The sequence below is a fragment of the Zootoca vivipara genome, chromosome 15, assembly GCF_963506605.1.
Source record: "Zootoca vivipara chromosome 15, rZooViv1.1, whole genome shotgun sequence".
Taxonomy (NCBI): domain Eukaryota; kingdom Metazoa; phylum Chordata; class Lepidosauria; order Squamata; family Lacertidae; genus Zootoca; species Zootoca vivipara.
In genome coordinates this window covers 32,685,378-32,710,904 of record NC_083290.1, presented here as the reverse complement: position 1 = coordinate 32,710,904, position 25,527 = coordinate 32,685,378, and the positions used below count along the sequence as shown (strand labels likewise).

At 42.9% G+C, this 25,527-nt stretch overlaps 1 protein-coding gene across 1 annotated transcript; it reads right to left on the bottom strand.

Moving 5' to 3' along the window:
- Nucleotides 1-6,121: 6,121 nt before the first annotated feature.
- Nucleotides 6,122-24,919, bottom strand: CHEK1 (checkpoint kinase 1). The gene is made up of 13 exons (XM_035140158.2): nucleotides 24,833-24,919; nucleotides 21,311-21,395; nucleotides 20,784-21,007; nucleotides 18,861-18,925; nucleotides 18,696-18,765; nucleotides 18,060-18,248; nucleotides 13,458-13,562; nucleotides 13,077-13,172; nucleotides 11,845-11,953; nucleotides 10,602-10,779; nucleotides 9,582-9,713; nucleotides 8,733-8,834; nucleotides 6,122-6,659 (listed from the first exon to the last, which is right to left on the bottom strand). The coding sequence occupies exons 2-13, from the start codon at nucleotides 21,373-21,375 to the stop codon at nucleotides 6,564-6,566; spliced, it is 1,431 nt and encodes a 476-aa protein (XP_034996049.1). The 5' UTR covers nucleotides 21,376-21,395; nucleotides 24,833-24,919; the 3' UTR covers nucleotides 6,122-6,563.
- Between the last annotated feature and the right edge of the window lie 608 nt (nucleotides 24,920-25,527).

Here is a 25,527-nt window from a genome sequence, read left to right as displayed (position 1 = left end):
GCAGGAAAATTCCTGACATGTACTGGTTTTCAGGTGTAAAAATGGCTTTGGGGTGAATCTGCAAAATGTGTGGGAAAATCCAGGTGTATAGCAACGCAATGGAAAAAGCACGCGGAGGCCTCCCAAAAAAAGCTCAACCATTTTGGTGGGTTTATAAAAAGCTCAACAACTTTGCCTGTATCAGGCAACCCTAATTCACCTCAAGTTAAATTTATCATTTTCCAGAATTTTGTTAGCAGCATTGAGGCACCAGCAAAAGATTGCTTGTGGATTTATCTAGGGTAGAAAACAGATGGAGCTGAGGTTTCACCGGGAAACTGTGTGTGGGTTATCACCTCACATTGTTCGATACTTTACTCCAACGTTTTAAAACTGGATCGCAATACCACCAGGTAAGCATGAAGCCCATTGCCACTGCATTGCCCTGTTGTCATTAAGGGCAGTTTTATCAGTTTACCTGGCTTATAAAGTACTATATTGTATTGTGAAATGGCCATGATCTCCGCCAATGTAGCTATAGCTACCGTCCCCTTACCCTTGCCACGTAAGTATTCAATTTTTAGATCTATCACCTCCTGTTACATCTACAGAAGACCCAACAAGAGACGGTAGCTCAGTTGGTTAGGGCGTGGTGCTAAGGTTGTAAGTTCAATCCCCATATGAGGCAGCTACATAGTCCTGCATTGCAGGGGGTTGGACTAAATAACCCTTGGGGTCCCTTCCGGCTTCATGATCCTGTAAGATTAGAGGCATTACCTATGAATAATCTTCGAGTGTAACAGAATCCATCTGTTCGGCATTGTCTCTGCGGGATGGCACAAATGTTTGCTGCATTAACCTTCCGACAGAAGTGGCACCTGATTCCTGCAACTGAGCGACACCAGCAAGGACATGAGGATAAACAAAACAAAATGCCAACCTAGCTTGAGAGGTCTGAGGGACCAGCGGCTGATTTGGAAGAATCTCATGGAATTCTAGCCACAGTAGGCAACTTTTTCCCCCCCGCACCCCACCTTTCATACAAGGAGCTCAAGATGGCGTTTATGGCTTCCCCCCTCCCTATTTTATCCTCACCACCACACTGTGAGCTAAGAGACAGTGACTGGTCCAAGCTCGCCCATGAGGTTCCATAGGTGAGTTGGGATTAGGTCCTTTTCCGAATCTCAAAACCAGGGGTCAGCAACCTTTTTCAGCCGTGGGCTGGTCCACCATCCCTCAGACCATGTGGTGGGCTGGACTATACTTTGAAAAAGAAAAAAATGGACGAATTCCTATGCCCCACAAATAACCCAGAGATGCATTTGAAATAAAAGCACACATTCTACTCATGTAAAAACACGCTGATTCCTGCACCAACCATCTTGGCTCTGAGACCAATGTTCCCCTGCCCCTTTTGAGATCACACACACACACACACACACACACACACGGTGCTTTTTTTCTGGGGGAGATACGCAGAGGTACGCATACCCCTAAACATTTTGTAAATCTTTGTACTTTTGCCCATTTACTGTATTTATTTTCAACGATTTGAACTATAAAATGGTGATTTTCCTGAGTCAAAATGAGAGTACTGTACCCCGAAACATTTTTAAAGAGAAAAAGCACTGTATGTGTGTGTATATTGGTCTCGGCATTTTCACAAGGGGGGCTGTGGATCATAGCTGCCAAGTCTCCTGCTGAAAAATGTGGCATCAGCAGTGGTGCGGCACCAGAAGTCGCTTCTACACATGTCCGGACATGCGTAGAAGCAACTTCCGGTGCCGGCACCGCCCGATTCCCAGTGCCCAGGCATGGGCGGAGCGGCACCGGAAGTCGCTTCTACACATGTCCAGACATGCGTAGAAGCGACTTCCGGTGCTGCGCTACCCATGTCTGGGCACCGGAAATCGGGTGGCGCCAGGACCCAAAATGGAGCCTCCCTGGCAGGTAGGAAATCCGGGGGATTTATGGGACTTTTTCCAATCCAGGCTGCCAGCGGGAAACGGTTTAAAATACGGGGGTTTCCCGCGAAAAATGGGAGACTTGGCAGCTATGCTGTGAATGCTGCAAAGCAAAAGGCTGGCAGCTGCCATTTCCATTTCCCCAGAATTCTCAGAGCATGTAGTCAGGGTACAAATGTGAGATTTGTGGTGCGGGGATCCTGGGAGAGCATTTGTACGTGGAGAGGCTTGGAGAAATGGAGGGATGTATCTGTGCAAATGGTACATGACTTCAGTGCAAGCAAGTATGTGAACAGATAGTTTTTGGTGCTTCTGTTTTTGATTTGTGTGTGTGTGTGATCCTGAAAAAGAGTGCTGTAGGTTGGGTAATCCTGGGAGAGCATTTGGGGCAGAGGAGGATCCAGAGAAAGAATTTTAGTGGGGTGGTTTGGCAGGAATGTTTAAGCTGTGCCTCCAATTATGGTGAACCTAAATATAACTCAAGGTATTACGAGACACTCATAAGTCTTCCTAGGACGTGCTTCCTAAGTAATTAAATCTGGGCAAGAGTTGCACCCCTGCACATCCTGTTTGGGTAAGCAGAAGTGTAACAATACTCGTGCTGTTTTTGTTTCTGTGCAACCTGGAAGCCCCCAGCTGGGGTGTGGTGAACCTTTCGCCCCCAAAATGTTTCTGTAAAACTCCCATCCACTGGCCATGCTTGATGGGGCTGATAGTTGTAGCTTGGCAACATCCAGAAGGCCAAATGTCCCCCACAAGTGATTTAGTTGGCAACCGATTGATTATTGGGTCCTTTGGTCTGATTGAGCAATGCTCTTCCATCCAATGTTGGGATCCCAAACCAGGAATAGTAAATACTATTGGTTCATACAAATTGCATTAAGTGCTGCAAGCATTCAGTTTTAGCATTTGTCGCTTTTTGATTGGTTAACCCACTTTTGCTTGGGAGCCTACAGAAAATGTAATACATTGGTGCTTGATTGGCTTATAAAACCATTCATTCATTCCCACCGACAATACTAACCTCTTAATCCCCCCAATTCCTAATTCCAGCTCTATTTACAGAGCATTCCCGGCTCCAAGATGACACTAGCATTGTCCCAAATAATTCTTGGAAGATTCTTTGAATTTAAATCCTCTGAAATGGCAGTGCCCCAATATGCTACGCTTTACCCCCGTTTATGGACTTACCTGCTGCTAAAGAGAGCATCATTGAAAAACTAAACACCAGGACCTTATTCCCTTTAGTTTTCATTTTATAAAGGGCAGAGAGAGAAAAGGAACCCGCTCGAGTCTGGTCTAAACAGCATGTGAGGTTTTCCAAGGCTCCTCCTCCATATTATGTGGTGGTGGTGTTGAAACAGTCCAGTTTATTTATATTCTCAGTCTTGTCAATAGGAGACAGAGCAGCCAGTAATGATTATTATGCAGATATGCACACCTGCAAACATCAACTCATTGGTTTGGTGCTTCAGGCAATGAACAGCCCACAAAATGTTCTAAGGACAGGTGCTCTTTCCCTTTACAGTCTCCTACGGTTCCTTATAGAGGGACGCGGGTGGAGCTGTGGTCTAAACAACTGAGCCTAGGGCTTGCTGATCAGAAGGTCGGCGGTTTGAATCCCCGCAACAGGGTGAGCTCCCATTGCTCAGTCCCAGCTCCTGCCCACCTAGCAGTTCAAAAACATGTCAAAGTGCAAGTAGATAAATAGGTACCACTCCAGCGGGAAGGTAAACGGCATTTCCGTGAGCTGCTCTGGTTCGCCAGAAGCGGCTTAGTCATGCTGTCTGTGGACAAACCCCGGCTTCCTCGGCCTATAGAGCAAGATGAGCGCGCAACCCCAGAGTCGTTCGCAACTGGACCTAATGGTCAAGGGTACCTTTACGGTTCCTTATCTGTCATACGGGATGGCACAAACTAGCAGTTTTATTTTTAAAAAATCCAGAACTGTACGTGCTAAAATGACGTAGCTTCCCCAATTGAGAGCAGCTTTCCCATCAGAAACATAGGCAAGAACCCCACCCACTTCCTATCCAGAGTAAAGAGGGAAGAAATGTCCCAGTTCTGGCCATTCTTGTCCCAGGGAAATTTTAAAAAATCTATTGTTGGGCAACCCATGAAGAAACATGTTGGGAGCCACTTAATGTAGGCCACAGATAATAAATATACCAGTAAAATGTATCATCTGAGCGCAATACAAGTATACATGTGTGAGGTAGCTGTGAATATGAAGGACTGAAAAACATGTGCTTGTCACAGCAAAACCTCACTGTGCTATATAGAAGCTACATAAATACATACAGTGGAACCTCAGGTTTTGAACATCTCCATTGACAAACATTTCGGAACCCGAACAGCAAAAACCCGCAGTAAATGCTTCCGTCTTTGAACGCGCCTTGGAAATTGTCACAGGAGCGGTAGCGGCTACTCTAGAGTAACGACTCCTCAAAGTGTTGTCTTTTCATGCTTTTATTTAGTGCTGATTATTTACAGTGCAGAGCAGTGCTATGTACATGTTGTCAGTTAGGGGTCAGAACCTCCGAGTGGCGGTTCGCGCATTTTCTTCCAGCAAAGTAGTCTTGGGATACTGAATCTCCGCCCCCGTCGTTTCCTGCGCAATTCCGGGGTCGGCGGGATCAGCCTTCTTCCCTTGCCTCCCACTTCCCTTCCCACACTAGGCATGGGCTCCGCTACCTTGCCTGAGCCTCGGTCACCACTTCCTGAGTCGCCGCTGGAGGTATCCCCCTCCCCACTTGCACTAGCGCTGGGCGATGAGCTGGTACTTAACATGGGAGGGACCTGCCTGTAACTTCTGTCCCTCACAGAAATCAAACTTCCAAGGCGGCTTCCATTTTGAGTTTCCCTATTGTATTGAGGCTTCCATATTGAGCTTTCGGTTTTCGAACATTTCAGAAATCGAACGGTCTTCTGGAACGGAATACATTCGGAAACTGAGGTCCTACTGTACAAGTATCAATAGAAACACACTGTATGCCACACCACATCTTCCTACAAGATCTTCAGTTACTGAAACCACTAGAATCCTCTCAATTTAACACGTAAGTCAAGTTCCCCAGGTACTTCCCTCCATTTTGGTTGCCCAAGCATATATCCCTTTGTGATATAGTTTCTTCCAAACCACCTTGCTACAAGAGGGAATTATCAGGATCTTCCATTTCGTGTGAATAAAGAAGAAAACTTGCATGCTATACACTGACAGAGTTCTTTTAATCCGAGATCATTCTTTATTATTTTGCAGTTTTATTTTCTTTACAGACACATTAAAAAATTCACAGTTTTGTAGATTTAAGTATGGGTCAGGAAGTATGGTCAGAAACAAGGTTTGTGTGTCATCCCCTTACTCTCTTAGTGCAGGGGTAGCCAAACTGGTGCCCTCCGGATTTTGCTGGACTACAACTCCCATCAGCCCTTTCCAGCATGCTCAACAGCCAGGAACGATGACAGCTGCAGTCTAGCACCTGGCCACCTCCGCTCTAGTCTGTTTGCATGGTACATTCCACTTTAACCAGTTTGAAACAAGCTTGCTTCCCAAAAGACAGAACAGTATAAAAGGAAAGAAAAAGAGTGAGGGGGTCTGTTAAGCCATTACATCTCTTTCCATTTAGACTGGTGTTTCCCAAACATGGGCCTCCAGCTGTTTTGGACTACAGTTCTCATCATCCCTGAGCACTGGTCTTGCTAGCTACAGATGATGGGAGTTGTAGTCCAAAACCAGCTGGAGACCCAAGTTTGGGAAACCCTGATTTAGACTAAAGATGGGGAACCTATGGCCCCACAAGGCGTTGTTAGACTACAAAACCCATTATCTTTGCCCAGCCTGGTTTGCACACTTCTACTTTAGAAGCTCAGCCAGCCTGATCAGACCTATTAAGGATTGGAGGAGAGAGAATTATACCCTAAAAATAGAAGAAGAAATTTAAAATTGGAACCAGCGATGCTAAAAACAACCAGTGGGCTTTTATGTTTTCTCAAGGGTGACAGTAGAAACCAAAAGCAATGAGCTGCAACTGTATAGCTTCATTCAGAAGCCCCGGCTTTAGGAGCAAATAATCATAAACTGAGTCAAGTGATTTGTGAAGGACCTTATTCTGAACGTAACATTCCTACAACTCTTATCATATTTATATAAAATAAACGGTTAGGGTTTTTTTCTTCTGTTTTTAAAATCAAAGTCATCAAAGGAGCATGATAACACTCATGTTATGCTTTACAAAGCAGCAACTTTTGAGCTTAGTTTGAATTTTTTTACTTTGGAAAAAAAGAAGGAAAACACACATATATGGATGAGGAGCTTGAGCAACCCACACACACAAAAAAAAGACTTCTAAGAATGTGAATTAAGCTGAGCCACTCGTGACTTTCATGATCATAATTAAGAGTGAGAGACCCCAGCCAACCACTGCAAATGCGCACCTTCGCAACAGTTATCGCCTGTTACAATATGTGGATAGCTTGAATGCCTATCCCCATAAAACCTGAAGAAAACAAAAGATTTCCATTGAATGACTGGGGTTCTGAATGACTGGGGTACGGCAGTCATGACTGTCCCTTAGCAGAAGCCGCTGAATCAAAACAGAGCTGCTCTCAACCACAATGTCATCATGTGACAGGAAGCCACAGCTTTTGTGTGCTGACAACATCACTCAGCTTCCCTTTGATCTTCAGGAAATGCCTCTTGAACTCCAAGCCGTCACCCTGCATAGGGAAGGGAGGTGGGGAAGAATCCAAGTGAGTATACGTAGTTGGAAGGGCATGTATTAGCTAGCTAGAGGGAAGTAAACAGCATTAGGAGTACAGCCGTACCTCGGAAGTCAAACAGAATCCGTTCCGGAAGTCCATTCGACTTCCCAAACGTTTGGAAACCAAAGCGTGGCTTCCGATTGGCCACAAAAAGCTCCTGCAGCCAATCGGAAGCCCCGTTGGACGTTCAGGTTCCAAGAAACGTTCGCAAACCGGAACACTCACTTCTAGGTTTGCATTGTTTGGGAGCCAAAACGTCCGAGTCGCAAGGCGTTTGGGATTCGAGGTATGAATGTATTTGGCAAGGAATTCACCAATTTACGCTGGTGTATAGATCTCCACACGCTAGGCAGCCGTTTTCATGGAGCGGCCATTTGTTTTTTGTTTTTAAAAGGTGGTGACCGATTCTCCTAAATCAGGTGTGACTGATCCATAACCTCCACTTCCATGGACAAAGAGGAAAGCCCAGCAAGGGCCTCCTCTGTGAAGCAATGGAAATTGCTGTTGCTGTTCTGCTGGGTCCTGGAGCTGCTGTAGCAAACTCCCTCCCACTTGGGTTAATGGGAGAGAGAAAATGGTTAAGCCATGGGAATAAAGTCACCCTGCTGTCTTTCGTCCTGGTTGCAGGAATCTGACAGTGCCCTGGATGCGGCAGGGATGCATTCAACACAAACACTGGAGGCAAAGGCCTCAGTACCTGTGCATTTTTCAGTAAAGAGAAAACAGAAAATGCATATATATATATCTACAGCTGCCTTAGAATGGGGGATGAGAAATCTGTAGCTCCCCAGATGTTGGTGGACCTGAGCTCCCATCATTCCTGACAACTGGCCAGGCTTGCTGGGAATGATGGGAGTTGGAGTCCATCAACACCTGGAGATTTACGACCTGTGCCTTAGATGTTAAGGCAAAACAGCCAGAACGAAGCTTTAATGTTGATACTCATCTTAGGCAACCGTGACTAAATCAAAATTTGTTTGGATATGGAAATAACCTTAAACACAGCGATTGGCTACAGAAAGATGAACTGAGAGTTATTTGGATTTTCAGAACCAATGAAGATTGGATCAAGATAATACTGAGGAATTTGTTAAACGAATAAGTTTGATTTGTTTTTAAAAAGATACTGCTTAATATAATAAAAACCTGAAAGTGGTTTATTTTTTTTAAAAAAAACAAGAAGTAAATTTTCTTAAAAAGCAAATAAAAGCAAAATACAACTGGGTGTCACAAAAGTCAGCTCGTGTTTGAAAAAATTCTTTTAGAAAATTAGAAGCGAGAATCCAGGAAAGGTTGAGTAAAAATATTCTTTGTAAGGTCAGTACTGTTTCTGCCTCATTAACTGCCCGTGGGTGGGCTTTCCAGAGGGTGGGTTCTATCACTGAGAAGAGATTATTATTCTGTATTGTCAGCAAGTGACAATGTGCTCAGACAATCTTAAAAATGGTTGCCTCCTGGACTGGGGGAAGTGGTCTGTGGATATCCTGGACCCAAGTTGTATAAGGCTTTAAATGCCAGCAACAAAACTTTGAAGGTAGCTCAGTAGATAACAGGCACCCAGGGTGGACCTTTCAACCCTGCTGTAGTATCTGCATAGCTGAGTTTTCCACTAAGCACCCTGCAGCTCTTGAACCAAGCAGAAGGCTAACCGCCAGCCCCAGCCCATACAGTATATGCTAGAACAGATTAGAAAATAAAATGACTACAATGGCAAGCATAATACATATTCTGAATCAGAACATGTTGGCAGCTGGCAGTGTGAAAACCTTCTGCAGTACTGAGGAGCTACCACTGGAGGGAGACCAAGTACTATTCCCGCACATAAAACATTCTCCCCGCAATTTGCAAATCTCTCAAGAGATTAAAAAACCCCAGGTCAAATCAAATATTTGTTTTCTACTGTGCTAGGTAAAAATGTAGCTTTATTCCTATTTAAGTAAGTTTGGCTGGTTAGGTAGTATCTGCTGCAAGTGCCAAGGCATCCTTCTTATCCCTGGAATGAAATGTGTTGGTTAACTTTGTATATACCTTAGACAGGCGGAAGTCGACGAGTATTTTGTCATCCATTTCCAAGAGGTTTGCCTTGAAAATCAGTTTGTTGTTTCTTCTATCTGTGGTTGATATGGTAACCTTAGAAGGAAAATGATTATTTTATCAGGGGAAAGGGGTTTACAAAGCATATTTACAATCAATAATCCTCACGTTTTTTACGCTGTGAACCGCCCTGAGATCTACCAAACTAAGGTGGTATACAAATCAAATCAAATCAAAAAATAAATCTCTGGAGTTGCAAAGTTAGGCTCTCTAAGTTTACGGTAGCCTTCACACTATTTTTCTCACTAGCATATTTATTTTGTATGTAAATCCATACAAGCAGTGCTTTTTTTTCTATAAAAAAAAAGTTTTGGGGTACACATCCCACTGCGTTCCCCCCCCCCAAGAAAAAAGCACTGCATAAAAGTATGTAAATGCAAATTAATTTTATTTATTAATTAATTACCTGCCCTACTCGGTGCTGCTTACAACTTAAAATCACAGGGTGAAAATGCAAGAAAATCACGTTGAATAAAATAAAAATAAAGCAACAGGCAGAAATGCAAAAGAGAACAATTAAAAATACAACAAAGGCAAGCATCACGGACTAATCATGACTTTTAGAGCAGGTTTTTTCCTGCCAACTGACAGAATAAAAATGTATATACCAAGCAACAACAGCAACTACCAGAGAAGCAATGACCCATGTCTCACAGGGCAAGGTGTTCCATAATATTGATGCACCCACTGAAAAGACCCTCTCTCTTGCTGCCATCAATCGTGCCTACACCCCAATGCCTGTCTGTCCGTCTTGTGTGGTGTACACACACGATTAATTCATACCAGGTTTGTGCAGCCCTTCTTCCAGACGTAGCCCATTTTTTCGCAAACCTCCTTCAATACGTGGTAAGACTGGTCAGCGTCCAGCTTCAAAAAGAAACGGGTCATTCTCTTCACTAAGCGCTGCCATGAATTCTAAGAGACAAAGAAAAGGAAGACACTAGAAGTCAACTGAAGGCTAAAACGAATGTCGAGTTTCCATCAAAAGGCTTTGCATTGTTTTATGATGCTAAAGAATTGCATAGCAATCATTTAAAAATATTTGTGCACTGTGCATGGGCTAAATATATACACCCTTGTGCAAATTAATTGAAACAAAGCATGTTTTCTATCTTACTCGTAATCCTCAAAACAAACACAAAAAGTCAGTTGATCATTATGGTGTCGGAAGCCTGCAGCCAATAGAAGGAATGATGCGCTCGCCACAATATATTGAGGTTCTACGAAAGAGAGTTGTTCCAGAGCTGGAAAAGAGGTACTGGGATATTGCAGCAGGACCTAGCCCCGTCACACATCGAAAGTGGTGAAGAAATTCACGACAGAGCAGCAAATGCAGGTACTTGATTGGCCAGGGAATTCCCCGGACGTAAATCCCATTGAGAATTTGTGGGCTATATGCAAAAGTCTCCTCCGTGCTGTAGATTGTATGATTATGGAGAAGCTCATCCAGGCGCTGATTCAAGTGTGGTACAGGAATTTGAAAATCAACAGTGACTGTTTGAAACTAGTAGACTCCATGCCAAACCGTGTTCAAATGCTGCTTAAAAATAGCGGAGGTCATATCTGTTACTAATGTACGTATATGTGAGTTTTGTACATGTATATTTGAGGGGTTTTTTTACAATAAACTACCTTGTTTGTTTCAATTAATTTGCACAAGGGTGTATGTATTTTTTTCCATTAAATACATTAAAGGGGGGGCTTGCTGTTACGATGCAAAACAAAAGCACAAGGGCCTCTACAAGTTCCAAAAACAACGAAAATTCCAATTGGCCCGATAGCCGACCCACCGGACTAAGTTACCTGGGAAGAACTGGGAGTGCCAAGCAGTTGGCTGTTGAGCAGCATGTGTTCAGGGCAGGCTGGCTGGGAGAAGCTGATGCCTTGCACTAGCTTATCGATGCCAGCTGGACCGCTATCCCACAAAGAAAGTCCAGTGCCAGGTTCCGGCTGAGAATTGGAGCAGGTCTTTTTCTCCTCACTGCAGCAATGGAAACAAAGCAGTGTTGCGTTCCTAAATGGCGCAACAACACATTTTCTAGAACTTTTTTATTTCAGGGAGTTAACCGCTACATGTGTTGGCCCTCATAACTGGGCATTACCTGAAGGTTGGCCTTTTTCTTGGCAATTTTCATCATTACTAAATCATTCTATCATGAGTGAATTGCCTTAATGCATTGCAGGCATGTCCAACAGGTAGACCGTGATCTACCAGTAGATCACTGGGCATATATGGTAGGTCACCGGAGCTCTTCAGTATGCAAAGAAGCTCAACAACTTAGGCTTCCCGTAAAAAAAAAGCTCAACAACTTTGATCTGAATCCCTTAAAGGGGGTCGATCACTGCCAGTTTTTAACTCTGTGAGTAGTTCACAATCTCTTGGGAGTTGTCCACCCCTGCTTAATGTAAAAAGTCACTTGTTTTCTGCATTGCATGTTTGCGGAATCATAAAACACACACAGCCTTGACAGTAGCATTTACCACACAACTTGAACATATTACTTTGTTATGCTCTGCCAAACTTAAAACATACCCCCACCTCCGCCCATTTTCTCCTGCACGTAAATAAGACCCAGACGCTAGAACCATCAGATTAATCCTCATATTAAGGCACACATCAAAGTCCCATACGTTCCCCAACTTTGGTATTTAAACAGGATAAAATGAGTGCTTTCAGATACAAAGCCATCTCCGCTGCGGCCCTCACCCTGTGTACGAGTTGTTTTGCTCCTATTCTGTCAAATCAAGGGGGCAGACAGCACTGCAGCGAAGGAGAGGCAAGAAGGAAGTGTAGTTCTGGCTCTGCGCAACTAGCTCCTGCAGCCTAGTGGCACAGTGCAGACATGCCATAGATCATAGATCTGGTTTTGTTACTCGCGGAACACCTCTTAAGATATGGCAGCACAGAATTAATCCGTTGCAGAGCTTCAGGGTAAAATAAAATAAAATAGAATGTTCCCCATCAAGTTAAAAATACTAGCGGGACACCACATACACAAACGTTTTTGCCTGTGTGTTGGACGCGATGAATGAATATATTTTTCACCTGCGTGCACTTTTCACAGGAGAGAAGTCCGTATCAGATCGGATGTGCTTAGAAAAACATCCTGGGGAATCAGAAAGTCCTCCCGAGGAGACTCGAGGCCGCTTTATGCCTAGAAAGAAAAACTAGTACTCAGTTTTCAAAGGGGAAATTTTTTTTTTTGTCATTCACTGTTAAGTACATAGTAAATCCCAAGTAAAATGATTGGATTGTTGCTGTTGATTTTTAATGGCTCCAACCTTTCCAAAGGTGCTAAACTTGTATTTGTGAACATTAATGTACAGTAAACTCAAAACCACCTACAATGGTACCTTGGCAGTCAAACGGCTTAGTTGTCGAACAAATCAGCTCCCAAATGGCGCAAAACCAGAAGTGAGTGTTTCAGTTTGCAAACGTTCTTTGGAAACCAAATGTCCGATGCGGCTTCCAATTGGCTGCAGGAAGCTCCCGCAGCCAATCGGAAGCTGCACCTTGGGTTTTCAAACCATTCTGGGAGCCGAACGAACTCCCGGAACAGATTAAATGCAAGAAACAAAATACCACTGTGTTCAAACTTCATGAATGGTGGGATGAAATAATTGCAATAGAACTGCCAAATGGTCTGCAGAATCTCAGACCGTCAACTGCCTCCCATTGTTAGAGCTAGTTAACATGTTGACTCAAAGTGACTAAGGAGGCTTTCCACATTACAGTTTTCATTTAGGTGGGTGCTCCCACATGTCACTCGGGAGGGTGTGTGGGTGCAGAATCATAATATTGGAATGATTTACACTGGTTTTCATCCTAGAGTCCTACGTGAATGTACCGATTCCAGGCATAGGCAAACTCTGGCCCTGCAGATGTTTTGGGGGACTACAACTCCCATGATCCCTAGCTAGCAGCACCAGTGGTCAGGGATGATGGGAATTGTAGTCCCCAAAACACCTGGAGGGCCGAGTTTGCCTATGCCTGGATTAACCCAAGACAAGCCCTGATTAGTAGCAGACCTTGGTGAATGGACTGATCAGCAAAGGGGATGAAAAAGCAAGCAAAATTTATCCTCAAGTAAGATTAAAATAGGGTAAGCCACCTAAATTGTAAATATCAGTATCTTTAAATATATAACTCGCTCCTTTCGGTGGCAAAAATGAGAGATGTCAACTGAACCGTTTTCAGATGTCAAAAGATTTCAAATATGCAGCTACATACAAAATTCACATGCATATACACACACACACACACATATATTTAATTACCTTTCTTTAAAGCTTTTGTATACCACCTGTCCTTTTTTAGGTCTTCAATAGTAAGCCTAGATGCAGGGTCCTCAGTTAATAGTTTGAGGAGTAAAGCTGCAAAGAAATAAAGAATTTGGTTATATGCATGGCCTAGAAGTTCTTAAAATGCCCACCTTATGTGGCAATGGCTTGCAATTTAATTGAGATGCCCCCAAACATTGTTCCACCAGTTTTCAAATAAATCATTACAATTTTTACATGAACCAGAGTCACTGAACTTTTAAAGATGTTCTTTGGAGGATATGAGCTGTACTCGGAAAAATAACATGCTCATTTCTTAGCAAAGCTATCAAGACTGCCCACCAAGTAAATATAAAAACAGTCAGTAAAGTTCTGTACCAAGTGGCAACGAGTCTATCTTCTTCCATGGTGACAAATATGTTTTCTTTTCTTTCCAATCACAGTATTCTTGACATGTGTCAACAGGCTGGTCCCATGGCAATTCTGCAAGAAAGAGAGACACATTTATTTACTAAACATGTCAGTGATCTGGGGACAAACCAAGAAAGTACTTGGGTTTCAACCAAATGGATGTTAGCATTTTAAGAGGAAGGGACACACCCAAGGGTTATAATAAGGTCACTAATAATCACATTAGTTACACACTACTTAAATAGTCTCCAGTAAAGCTGTGAGCAATGAAAATCTCCAGCAATTTCTTTTTTTCTGTTCCAGCTTGGCTACAAATGTCACACTATCAGACAATATGGTTACTATACAATATCCTCCAGATTTATGCAGTAAGCCAAATCCCTCGAAAAATTATTGCAGATACACTTGTTTTAAAATTAATTTTATTATATGTATTAAAACATTTATAACCTGCCCTTCTGGTGCAAAAGTGTTGCTCAGGGCTGCTTGCAATATTTAAAACTATATGAAACTATCAACGACAGAGAGAGTTAGTAGTTGTATGCTGTTTAAACTATGAATAATTCATTATTATTATTATTTTTAAAAACACGCTGGTTTCACCAACACATTTATAAATGAACATTCTATGCTGAATGTATAGAATGCTTTAACTTAAATGACTCTTCCTTCCAAAGCCTGTTTTTTTTTTTAATGCAGTATCTTGTAGGTTTATCAAACACTGGAAACTTGTTATACGCATATTTTTGCTACTTTTGGTGTTGAAACGGTAGAAATGGTTGTGCTTTTATTCTATGTGCTTAAATTTGATCTTAATTTTTTTTTTAATCTAAAATATGTTATCTGCTTAAATCTTATCTAAAAATATTGAAGGAGAGGGAAAAGTTTACATAGCTGCTTTTAAGAGGAAGAGAGCTTTCTTGTGGTAGACGGTTGGAGAGATGTTCTCAGCAATTCTTGTGAATAACCATACACAGTGATGGTTAGAGGGTAATTTGTGAGCTGAGGAGATTATAGCTCAGCAGTCGTCCTGTATCACGAGGGGCTTGTGACGTGTCATGTAAACAGGAAGCAGGAAGTACCTGTTGCTATTGTGTATCTGAAATATATGACACTGTCTGTAAGCAATCTGTCTGTTGTTATGCTGTTCGTCGGAGCTGCAGCATCATGGAGTTAAATACTCCTGGGTGAAGCTATCTTAAAATTTGAATAAATCTTATTTGTTTTAATGAACAAGGGAGTGAAAGTGATTTATTTCACGAGCACTGAAAGCTGGAAAGTTTCCGCTGCTACAAGCTGCGATTGAACTGTTATCTAAACTTCAGAAGGACGTTTAGAAACAAGGCTTGATTTTCGTGATGGAAGCGTGCAAGGCAAGGAGTTTTTTGCTACGCTGCTACAACTCTGCTAAAATTAATTAATTAGCTACAACAATCTCCCCTTAGCTACACTGGACGGAAGATTTAGCGGCACTTCATATATGAATTGTGTAACTCTGTGTGCTAATAAATGCACTGCTATGGTATAATTTTTAAAGAGACAAAAGAACCACATGTATTCGCCCTCTGATGGCACCCTTTGCAACTCAAGCTTTAGAGCAGGCATCCCCAAACTTTGGCCCTCCAGATGTTTTGGACTACAATTCCCATCATCCCTGACCACTGGTCCTCTGAGCTAGGGATCATGGGAGTTGTAGGCCAAAACATCTGGAGGGCCGCAGTTTGGGGATGCCTGCTTTAGAGTGACGTATGACCTTCCAAGCCATGGGAGCATCATCTCATGTGACCGAACCAGTCACAAAGTTTGTACTTCCCAGTTAATAAGATCAGCCAGCAACTTTTGCAGAAATGCTATGGGTATTAGTCGTTCTACTCTTGCTTAAATTTTTCAAGAATGAAAAATGTACATGGGCCTTTCTCTGTTTTTTTTAATGTCCCCTCCACACCAGTATGTTTGTTCTGGTGAATCAGGAAGGCTTGGAGATGATTACAGTGGTACCTTGGTTCTCAAACGCCTTGGTACTCAAACAACTTGGCACCCTTTGCAACTCAAGCTTTAGAGCAGGCATCCCCAAACTTTGGCCCTCCAGATGTTTTGGACTACAATTCCCATCATCCCTGACCACTGGTCCTCTGAGCTAGGGATCATGGGAGTTGTAGGCCAAAACATCTGGAGGGCCGCAGTTTGGGGATGCCTGCTTTAGAGTGACGTATGACCTTCCAAGCCATGGGAGCATCATCTCATGTGACCGAACCAGTCACAAAGTTTGTACTTCCCAGTTAATAAGATCAGCCAGCAACTTTTGCAGAAATGCTATGGGTATTAGTCGTTCTACTCTTGCTTAAATTTTTCAAGAATGAAAAATGTACATGGGCCTTTCTCTGTTTTTTTTAATGTCCCCTCCACACCAGTATGTTTGTTCTGGTGAATCATGAAGGCTTGGAGATGATTACAGTGGTACCTTGGTTCTCAAACGCCTTGGTACTCAAACAACTTGGCACCCTTTGCAACTCAAGCTTTAGAGCAGGCATCCCCAAACTTTGGCCCTCCAGATGTTTTGGACTACAATTCCCATCATCCCTGACCACTGGTCCTCTGAGCTAGGGATCATGGGAGTTGTAGGCCAAAACATCTGGAGGGCCGCAGTTTGGGGATGCCTGCTTTAGAGTGACATATGACCTTCCAAGCCATGGGAGCATCATCTCATGTGACCGAACCAGTCACAAAGTTTGTACTTCCCAGTTAATAAGATCAGCCAGCAACTTTTGCAGAAATGCTATGGGTATTAGTCGTTCTACTCTTGCTTAAATTTTTCAAGAATGAAAAATGTACATGGGCCTTTCTCTGTTTTTTTAATGTCCCCTCCACACCAGTATGTTTGTTCTGGTGAATCAGGAAGGCTTGGAGATGATTACAGTGGTACCTTGGTTCTCAAACGCCTTGGTACTCAAACAGCTTGGAACCCAAACACTGCAAACCCAGAAGTGTTCCGGTTTGCGAACTTTTTTTGGAAGCCGAACATGCTCCGTTTTGAGTCTTATGCTTCCGATTTGAGTGCCACACTTCCATTTTAAGTGTTACGGTGAGGTCTGTCTGTTTTTGCTATGCATTTTGTGGTTTTGCGGTTCTTTTTGTTTTGTTTTTGTGATTGGGTGGAACCCAGCTCAGCTACTGATTGATTGTGTGACTGCAGTACATTGTTTACTTCTTTCATTTTATGGATCAATGGTCTCATTAGAGAGTAAAATTCATGTTAAATTGGTGTTTTAGGCACTGTTTTTAAAAGTCTGGAACGGATTAATCCATTTTGCATCACTTTCTATGGGAAAGCGCGCCTTGGTTTTGGAACGCTTTGGTTTTTGGAACCGACTTCTGGAACGGATTAAGTTTGAGAACCAAGGTAATGAACTAGTGATTAAGAACCACACCTTAAAAATATCCTGAATTCCCAAGAGATAATATACCAATGTGCACTGCTGATCTGCATCCCTGTTGTGTAAATGTATAGCATTAGTTTTAAGAGGCAATTCCTTATCAACAAACTAATGTTAATAAGTTCTGTATACCTGAAGGAGCGTCTTCACCCCCATCGTTCAGCCCGGACACTGAGATCCAGCGCCGAGGGCCTTCTGGCAGTTCCCTCATTGCGAGAAGTGAGGTTACAGGGAACCAGACAGAAGGCCTTCTTGGTAGTGGCACCCGCCCTGTGGAATGCCCTCCCAGAAGATGTGAAGGCAAGAAGAAACTACAGTGGTACCTCGGTTTAAGTACACAATTGGTTCCGGAAGTCTGTATTAACCTGAAACATACTTAACCTGAAGCGAACTTTCTGATTGAAAGTAATGGAACGTGGATTAATCCGTTCCAGGCAGTCCGCAGAGTACTTAAACTGAAGCGTACTTAACCCGAAGTATAAGTGTAATTGGTTCTGGAAGTCCGTACTTAACCTGAAGTGTACTTAACCTGAAGCGAACTTTCCCATTGAAAGTAATGGAAAGTGGATTAATCCGTTCCAGACAGGTCCGCAGAGTACTTAAACTGAAAATACTCAAACCAAGGCGTACTTAAATCGAGGTATGACTGTATCTCCTCTGCAAATTTTGATGCAGAATATTCTGCAAATAACCCTCAGTTTTTGCATATTTGATATCCCCATTTGATGCTTGCTTAAACTGAAGCGTACTTAACCCAAAGTATGAGTGTAATTGGTTCTGGAAGTCCGTACTTAACCTGAAGCGTACTTAACCTGAAGCGAACTTTCCCATTGAAAGTAATGGAAAGTGGATTATTCCGTTCCAGACAGGTCCGCGGAGTACTTAAACTGAAAGTACTCAAACCAAAGCGGACTTAAACTGAGGTATGACTGTATTTTACTTTTAAAAGACAACTGAAGGCGGCCCTGTTTAGGGAAGTTTTTAATGGTTGATGCTGTATTGTTTTTAATATTCGGTTGGAAGCCGCCCAGAGTGGCTGGGGAAACCCAGCCAGATGGGCGGGGTATAAATAAAAATTATTATATTATTATTATTATTATATAATAAAACGAATTAAAACTTGGGTAGCTCTTACCTCCGGCCAACATAGCAGTGAGTACGATTCCACATGACCAAACATCAACTGGCTCGGCGTGGAATTCTTTTCTTTTAAGGACTTCTGGTGCGATATACGGGAGGGTGCCACACATCTTGTTCAACAATCGCTCACGGCCATTGTACTTAAACACAGTGGCTAGTCCAAAGTCAGAGATTTTGAGATTATCTAAACAAACACAGGCATAAAGAAGATATCTTGAGTGTCATTCAAATTCATCATCTTTGTTTGAAGCACAGTAAAGTAACATTGATCTATAGACACAAACATTTAACTTTTTTAAAAAAATGGTCCTTTTAAGTATGCCAGCTCAGAAATATGTCACTGATACTAGTGGATCGTGTCTACATAAGCAGGTATTAAGTTTTCTATTGCTGCTCCAAATCAAGGAAATGCTAAAAAATATACAGTGAAATGCTAAAAAATAACAACAACCCCCCAAGTCCTCTGACTGTTTGATGTTTGGCGTTAGCAACATCCAAAGTGCGGGCTGCTTTTTTAATTGTAACTGAACTAAAGAAATGACATCTAAAATCTGAAAATAATTCTGCTAACCTATTTTCAGGCAGCAGCAGATTTACAGACCATTAGAAGGAAGTGGTCTCTCTCTCTTACCCGTTCCATTTAGCAGCAGATTCTCAGGCTTAATATCCCGATGCGTTACTCCTATACTGTGAAGGTAGACCTTTCAAAACGATACAAGGCATTAATAGAAAGCATTCATTCAACCTGCTTCCACACACAAAAAAGAGCTCGAAAAAGCAACATAAATAAACTTACCACCCCACCTATAAGCTGGTGGAAAAACTTCTGTGCTTCTGCCTCAGGCATGCCTACATCTGGCTCTGCAAAGAAGGCACCATAGCTTCATGAAGAAAGATACTAACAGCATTTACACAGTGATAGCAGCATTTCTCATCAATATAACGTTTCTGGTTGTTTGCCCTGAAATAGTTATGGCTGAAGGCATTATTGATCGCAAATTGAACACCATGTTTCACAGTAGCATTGATAGCAGCAGACACCATTTTTGCTTGGATTTAAGTTCATAAAAGGATTGCAGGCTACCACAGAGGTGGCTTGCTTTGGATGTGTTTAAACATCCCTGAAATGCAAGTTGCAGTGGTACCTCGGAAGTCGAAGGGAATCCGTTCCGGAAGTCTGTTCGACTTCCAAAACGTTCGGAAACCAAGGCGCGGCTTCCAATTGGCCGCAGGAAGCTCCTGCAGCCAATCAGAATCCGCAGAAGCCCCGTTGGACGTCCGGGTTCCAAAGAACGTTTGCAAACCGAAACACGCACTTCCGAGTTTGCGGCGTTGCGGAGCCAAAGTGTTTGACTCACAAGGCATTCGGGATCCAAGGTACGACTGTATAGCTGTATCCAAACTGCTCCCTGATCAGGTGCAATAATCCAGAAATAGAACATAGTTAAGCTGTAACTTCAAGGAATGTTAACTGAGGCACAGTGCGCCTGAGATCTTATGAAAACTACACGGAACTGAATGCACTTAACTGAATTCCCATCTCAGAGCTGTGGTCCTCCAGATGTTGCTGGACTACAGCCCCCATCATCCCTGACCACTGGCTATGCTGGTTGAGGCTGATGGGAGTTGTAGTCCAACAACATTTGAAGGCCCACAGGTCCCCCACCCATTCAATTTTATCTCATACAGTGTGCCTCGCTAGACGAATTTAATTTGTTCCACGGGTCTTTTCTTATAACGGAAAATTCGTCTAGCGAATCCCATAGGAATGCATTGAAATTTTTTTGAAATTTTTTTTTGCCCATAGGAACGCATTAATTGAATTTCAATGCATTCCTATGGGAAACCGCGATTTGCTAGACGATTTTTTCATTAAACGAATTTGTCTAGTGAGGCAACCTCCGCTTGAAAAATCCTTTCGTTAAGCGGAAATTTCGTTAAGCAGGGCATTCGTTAAGCGAGGCACCACTGTACAGTGGTATCTCTGGTTACGAACTTAATTCTTTCCAGAGGTCCGTTCTTAACCTGAAACCGTTCTTAACCTGAGGTACAGGTTAATTTTACAGGTGATTTTATAGGCTTTAGCTAATGGGGCCTCCTGCTGCCGCCTCCGCCGCACGATTTCTGTTCACATCCTGACATAAAGTTCTTAACCTGAGGTACTACTTCCGGGTTAACGGAGTTTATAACCCGAGGTACCACTGTACTTAAAGCTGTGGGGTTGAAGTAGAAAGACAGCACATACAAAAATCCCAGCGCCAAACAATAAACAATAAAATTATTAATGAAGAAACCTCAGGCTCTGCAAAGCAAAGAGCTACACAACTGTGGGGCATCAGCTGATAATGGTTTATACTCAATGCGGTACAGTCATACCTTGAAAGTCGAACAGAAACTGTTCTGGAAGTCCATTCAACTTCCAAAACATTCGGAACCAAAGTGCAGCTTCTGATTGGCTGCAGGAAACTCCTGCAGCCAATCAGAAGTCGCAGAGGCCCTGTCAGACATTCGGGTTCTGAAGAACATTTGCAAACCAGAACAGTCACTTCCAGGTTTGCGGCATTCAGGAGCCAAAACGTTCCTGTCGCAAGGTGTTCAGGATCCAAGGAACGACTGTATATAGATGACTTAAATAAATAAACCGTTTGACCCTTGGAGAGCATCATCACCCAATGACCATTCTGTGGCCTGTCTTCCTATCCCATAAAATCCCCTGTACCTATTCGGTCAAAGAGTTCTCCCCCGCTGCAGTACTCTAGGAACAGATACTGAATAGTGCCTTCTCGCCGATGTCCGTAAAACTTGACAATGTTCTCGTGATTTAACATTTTGTTAATGCAGATCTCCTTCTTAATCTGATCGGGGCACTCTATAGCGCATTTCATGTCGACAATCTTCACCGCCACTGCTTCTTCCGTGCGTCTGTTCACAGCCAACTGAACTCTATAAAGAGAAAGTGGAAAGCAGGGATTTTATAGATAGGCTTTCTTCCCCGTACATTATTACTAAAATTATGCGTTAAGTCTCAGCTTTGCTTGCCAGCCACAGCACACATTTTTCTCCACCTGGAAAAAAATGAGCAAATTCAGCAACCCAAATTAAAGCTCTTGTGATTTATTTATTTTTTACAACCCTCGACACAAGAATACAGCAGTAATTTCAATTTACAGTTTACTCTTGTTCTGGAACCCTTAATTTACCTCCATGTATTATGATGTTGCATGGTATTGCCTAAGCTATACTTACTCTCCGTAAGCACCTTCCCCGAGGGTCTGTACTAAGTCCCAGTCTTCCACAAAAGGCACGGCCATCTTGACAAACAGGACACACTCTGCAGATCAAAGAAATAAGGAATCAGAAGTCAAGGGTCATAAGTATTTGGCTGCCAAGGCAGAAGGGAGGGGGAGTGGCAGAGGATTTGCTTTGCATGAAGTAGATCCCACATTCAATCCCCAGCATCTCCAGGTAAGGCAAAGAGAGAACCCTTTTTGAAATCTTGGAGTGGAGCAGCCAGTCATTGTAGATAACATTGAGCTAAATGGACTAATAGACTGATCAGTATAAAGGCAGGTTATTTCTGAAAAAACACTAAAGGGGATAATATAGGAGTCTTACCTCAGAATGCCAGGGGTTGTACTTGGTGCTAGTCCTACTCAAGAGTAGGCCCACTGAAGTTTATGTTTATATATATTATTTTAACTAAATTTTCTGTTTTACAATTTAGAATACAGTGTACCTCAGGTTAAGTACTTAATTGGTTCTGGAAGTCCGTACTTAACCTGAAGCGAACTTTCCCATTGAAAGTAATGGAAAGTGGATTAATCCATTCCAGACGGGTCCGCGGAGTACTTAAATTGAAAGTACTCAACCTGAAGCGTACTTAACCCGAGGTATGACTGTAGTCATTTAAACATCCTTAAAATATTCATGACTTCCCTTCTTCTCTTTCCATGGTTCATCTTGCATATCTCATATCCCTGAATATTTTACATAAACTAAACCATTCAGTATTCCATTACAGTTGTACCTTGGTTTCCAGACAGCTTAGTTCTTGAAAGTTTTGGCTCCCAAATGCCACAAACCCGGAAGTGACTGTTCAGGTTTGTGAATTACTTTTGGAAGCCAAATGTCCAACAGGGCTTCCGTGGCTTCTGATTGGCTGCAGGAGTTTCCTGCAGCTAATCAGAAGCCGTGCTTCGGTTTTGGAAGTTGAACGGACTTCCAGAACAGATTCTGTTCGACTTCCAAGGTACAACTGTATTACATCCATCAAAACTTATTTTCACTTTTGGATTAATCTTAATGCTGCCAACGTTTTCAAGCGCACACAATTCCCCCTACATATTCAATAAACATTTTCCAGTTCTCTCAAAACATTTGTTCTTCTTGTTCTCTTAGTCTATATGTTAAGTCTGCAAGCTGCGCATATTCCATCAGCTTAAGTTGCCATTCTTCTTTAGTTGGGACCTCTCACTTTTTCCATTTTGGGGCTAACAAAACATGGGCCGCAGTAGTGGCATAAATAAAAAACCTTTCTTGACATCTGGGAATTTCAGTCTAAATTATCCCCAACCAAAACGACTCTGTTTTTTTTTTTGAAGGGGGGGGGAACTGCTTTTAAACATTTTTTTCAATTCATTGTAAACTATTTCCCAATACTTTTTTACCCTTTTACAGGTCCACCACATAAGATCAGGCACTTATCGGATTGGTTTTTTTAAATTCAAGTAAGGCTTCCAATCTCCCATACCTTTTTATGCAGGCCTGTAAAACCTCACTTGTTGAATTGCTCCTGTCAACAAGTTGTTAAAAGGTGTTGTGGAATGAAACACCCACTCTAGAGAATGTCTGGTTCCACAAAACAAGGTCAAATTCAACTCTTTTAGGACCACTAATTTCTTTAATTCGGACAAGCTTTCAATTACTCAGAATTCCTCCTATATGAGAAAAGAAGATCAAACACTGTTTATGTATGCAACAACCGCGGCTAGGACTTTGTTAGCCCAAAAATGGAAATTACAGGAATTACCTACAATTGTGGAGTGGCAGATAAAAATGATGGACTATGCTGAACTTGCTAGATTGACATGCAAGATTTGTGACCGGGGGGGGGGGGGGGGAGACAAGGTTTCAAAAGGATTGGAGTAAATATGTGGACTATATGGAGAAAAACTGTAGATCATTAAAAACTCTCGCAGGATTAAAATAAACCTTACGAATTGACCAATATGTTAAAAAAGGAACTGCAAAAAAGGGAATTAACAAGAAACCCGCATGAAGGGAGGGGGGGAAGTCATAGCTCGGCGGAGCAAGGTAAAAGATGTGAATATAAGATTTTGTATAAAAGATTGGTTTTGTTAATTTGTTGAATTTGGAAAATTGGAATAAAATGTATTTAAAAAAAAAAACAGAATTCCTCCTATATGAAGAGTACCGTGCAACACAGCTTGCTTTTCACGTTTGTTTGTTTTTAAATGAAACAAATGAAACTAAATGAAAATGACTCAATGAAAGACTCAACATTCATTGCCTTCCCTGCAATACACATTGTTGCATCCGCCATTCACACACTTTTAATAACTGCTAGACAGGAAGTAATTCAACAGGTGAGGCTTTCTCCAGTTCGGCAGACACAGTGCTGAGGTGCTACAGTACATCTACTGATTGCAGTAACTCTTAGAGGTACAGGAGCTGTGCCAGGAAGTTTTTTTGGGGGGGAGGGGAGGATTGAAAGCCCAGCTGTTCCTTTAAAAAAACAACCCAATAACAATGCCCGTGCATCCTACACTATTAGCAAACTCAGTTCTCCTAGAGATTATCTTTATCCAAAAGAGATGTTTGCAGAAATAAATAAATAAAAATTGAGGCCTGTAAGGGGCCAAAAAATGTCACTAAAACAGCAAAATGAGGAGTGGCGAGTGACCACAGAATGTGAATTAAATGGAGCTTCCTAGAGCACATAGCTGGATGGCACCTTGAACACTGCAATGTTTTTGTTGCATGCAGGTCCCAACACAGGACATGACTTTACTGCCTATAGCCATGGGCTTCTGCAAACTTGCTAGGCCATTTATTACATAAACCAACTTTCAACCATTATAGCATTTTAACAGCATTCATAAAACAGATCGTGATTATAAATCAAAGTTTTAAGCTAACTAAAAGAATCCCTTATCAGCCACAATTCCTACCCTCAATCAAAATTTTATCCCAACCCATAACTCTTACACACACACACACACACGACGTCTCCCTCAAACATCCCCCATGCTCACTTTTCGCAAAGGTACCAAAACCTGCAAAGACACAACACACATGAATTGCCGCCCACCCTTTTGAAAGCATTCGTGCATTAGGACACAGAAGGGCACCTGCACGCACAGCCAATGAAATGGGTTGTGGTTTTTTTAATGCAATAAGAACACCCGAATTAAAACAGCAGCGAAAAGCACAAATACTCAGCCATGACGGCGCTCCATTGGCCCTCCGAGCCTACCTCACAGGGTTGTTTGGGAGGAGGGCAAACTGGGGGGAACATACGCATGCCGTCCTTAGTTCCTTAGAGGGGAAAGCGGGATGCGCGAATGAAACAAGGAACACAAGTCTCCCATTGGGGGTGGGGGGTGGGGCTGGCAAGCCAAAGCATCTCTCCCACGCCCCGCTCCCTAGGAATAGAGACCCTCCTCCACCCCACCTGGGGAGGAAAGAAGAGCGAGAGGCAAACCAGCAGCCCACCTCCCTCTCCAAATTTTAGCCATTTTTCCTCACCCGCCCAGCGGCGAGGGCCGCTTCCCCGGCTGATCAGCAAGCGGCGTTTCCCGCCGAAGAGCGTCGAGAGCAAGAGCCGGGCAGAGACTGGGAGAGAGACGGGAGGAAGAGGCGGCGGCGAGGGGCCGAGGGGAGGAATCCGGCGCCGGCTCCGCCTCCTGCCCCGGCCGCCGGGGTGAGGCAGCATAATGGCGTCCCGAGGGCAGAGGAGCCGCCGCTTTGCTAACTAATCATGCAAACTCGCGGCATCTTTAAGCCGTCGGTCCCAGCCCGGCTGACGCGGGAGTAGTAAGCGCCTCTGTGCATCCCGATGCGGGGCTTCTTCCTTCCGGTGGGGTATTTGGCTAGGTCGGAACAGCCCCTGCACGCTTGTAGAAAGTTTTTTTTGAGAGTTGCTTCCCCCCCCCCCTCCCGGGGTCAGAAGAAAGTGATTTCAAACAACTGTTGCTGAGACCTTTCCATCCCGAACCTGCTAGACAAAGAGTCAGGCAGAGGGTGAAGACACTCGGGCTTCCTGCCTCCACTAACATTTATATATATGTATATTTGATTTTACATGTTCATTCACAGAAATGATATTCTTTCAAATGTTAAAATTAAGCCTAGGACTTCCCTCCTCCCTTCCGTGGGTTCTTTGGGTAACCTTTTCAACTCCATCTAGTTTACAGTCCTCCATTATATCCAAAGTCTGTGTA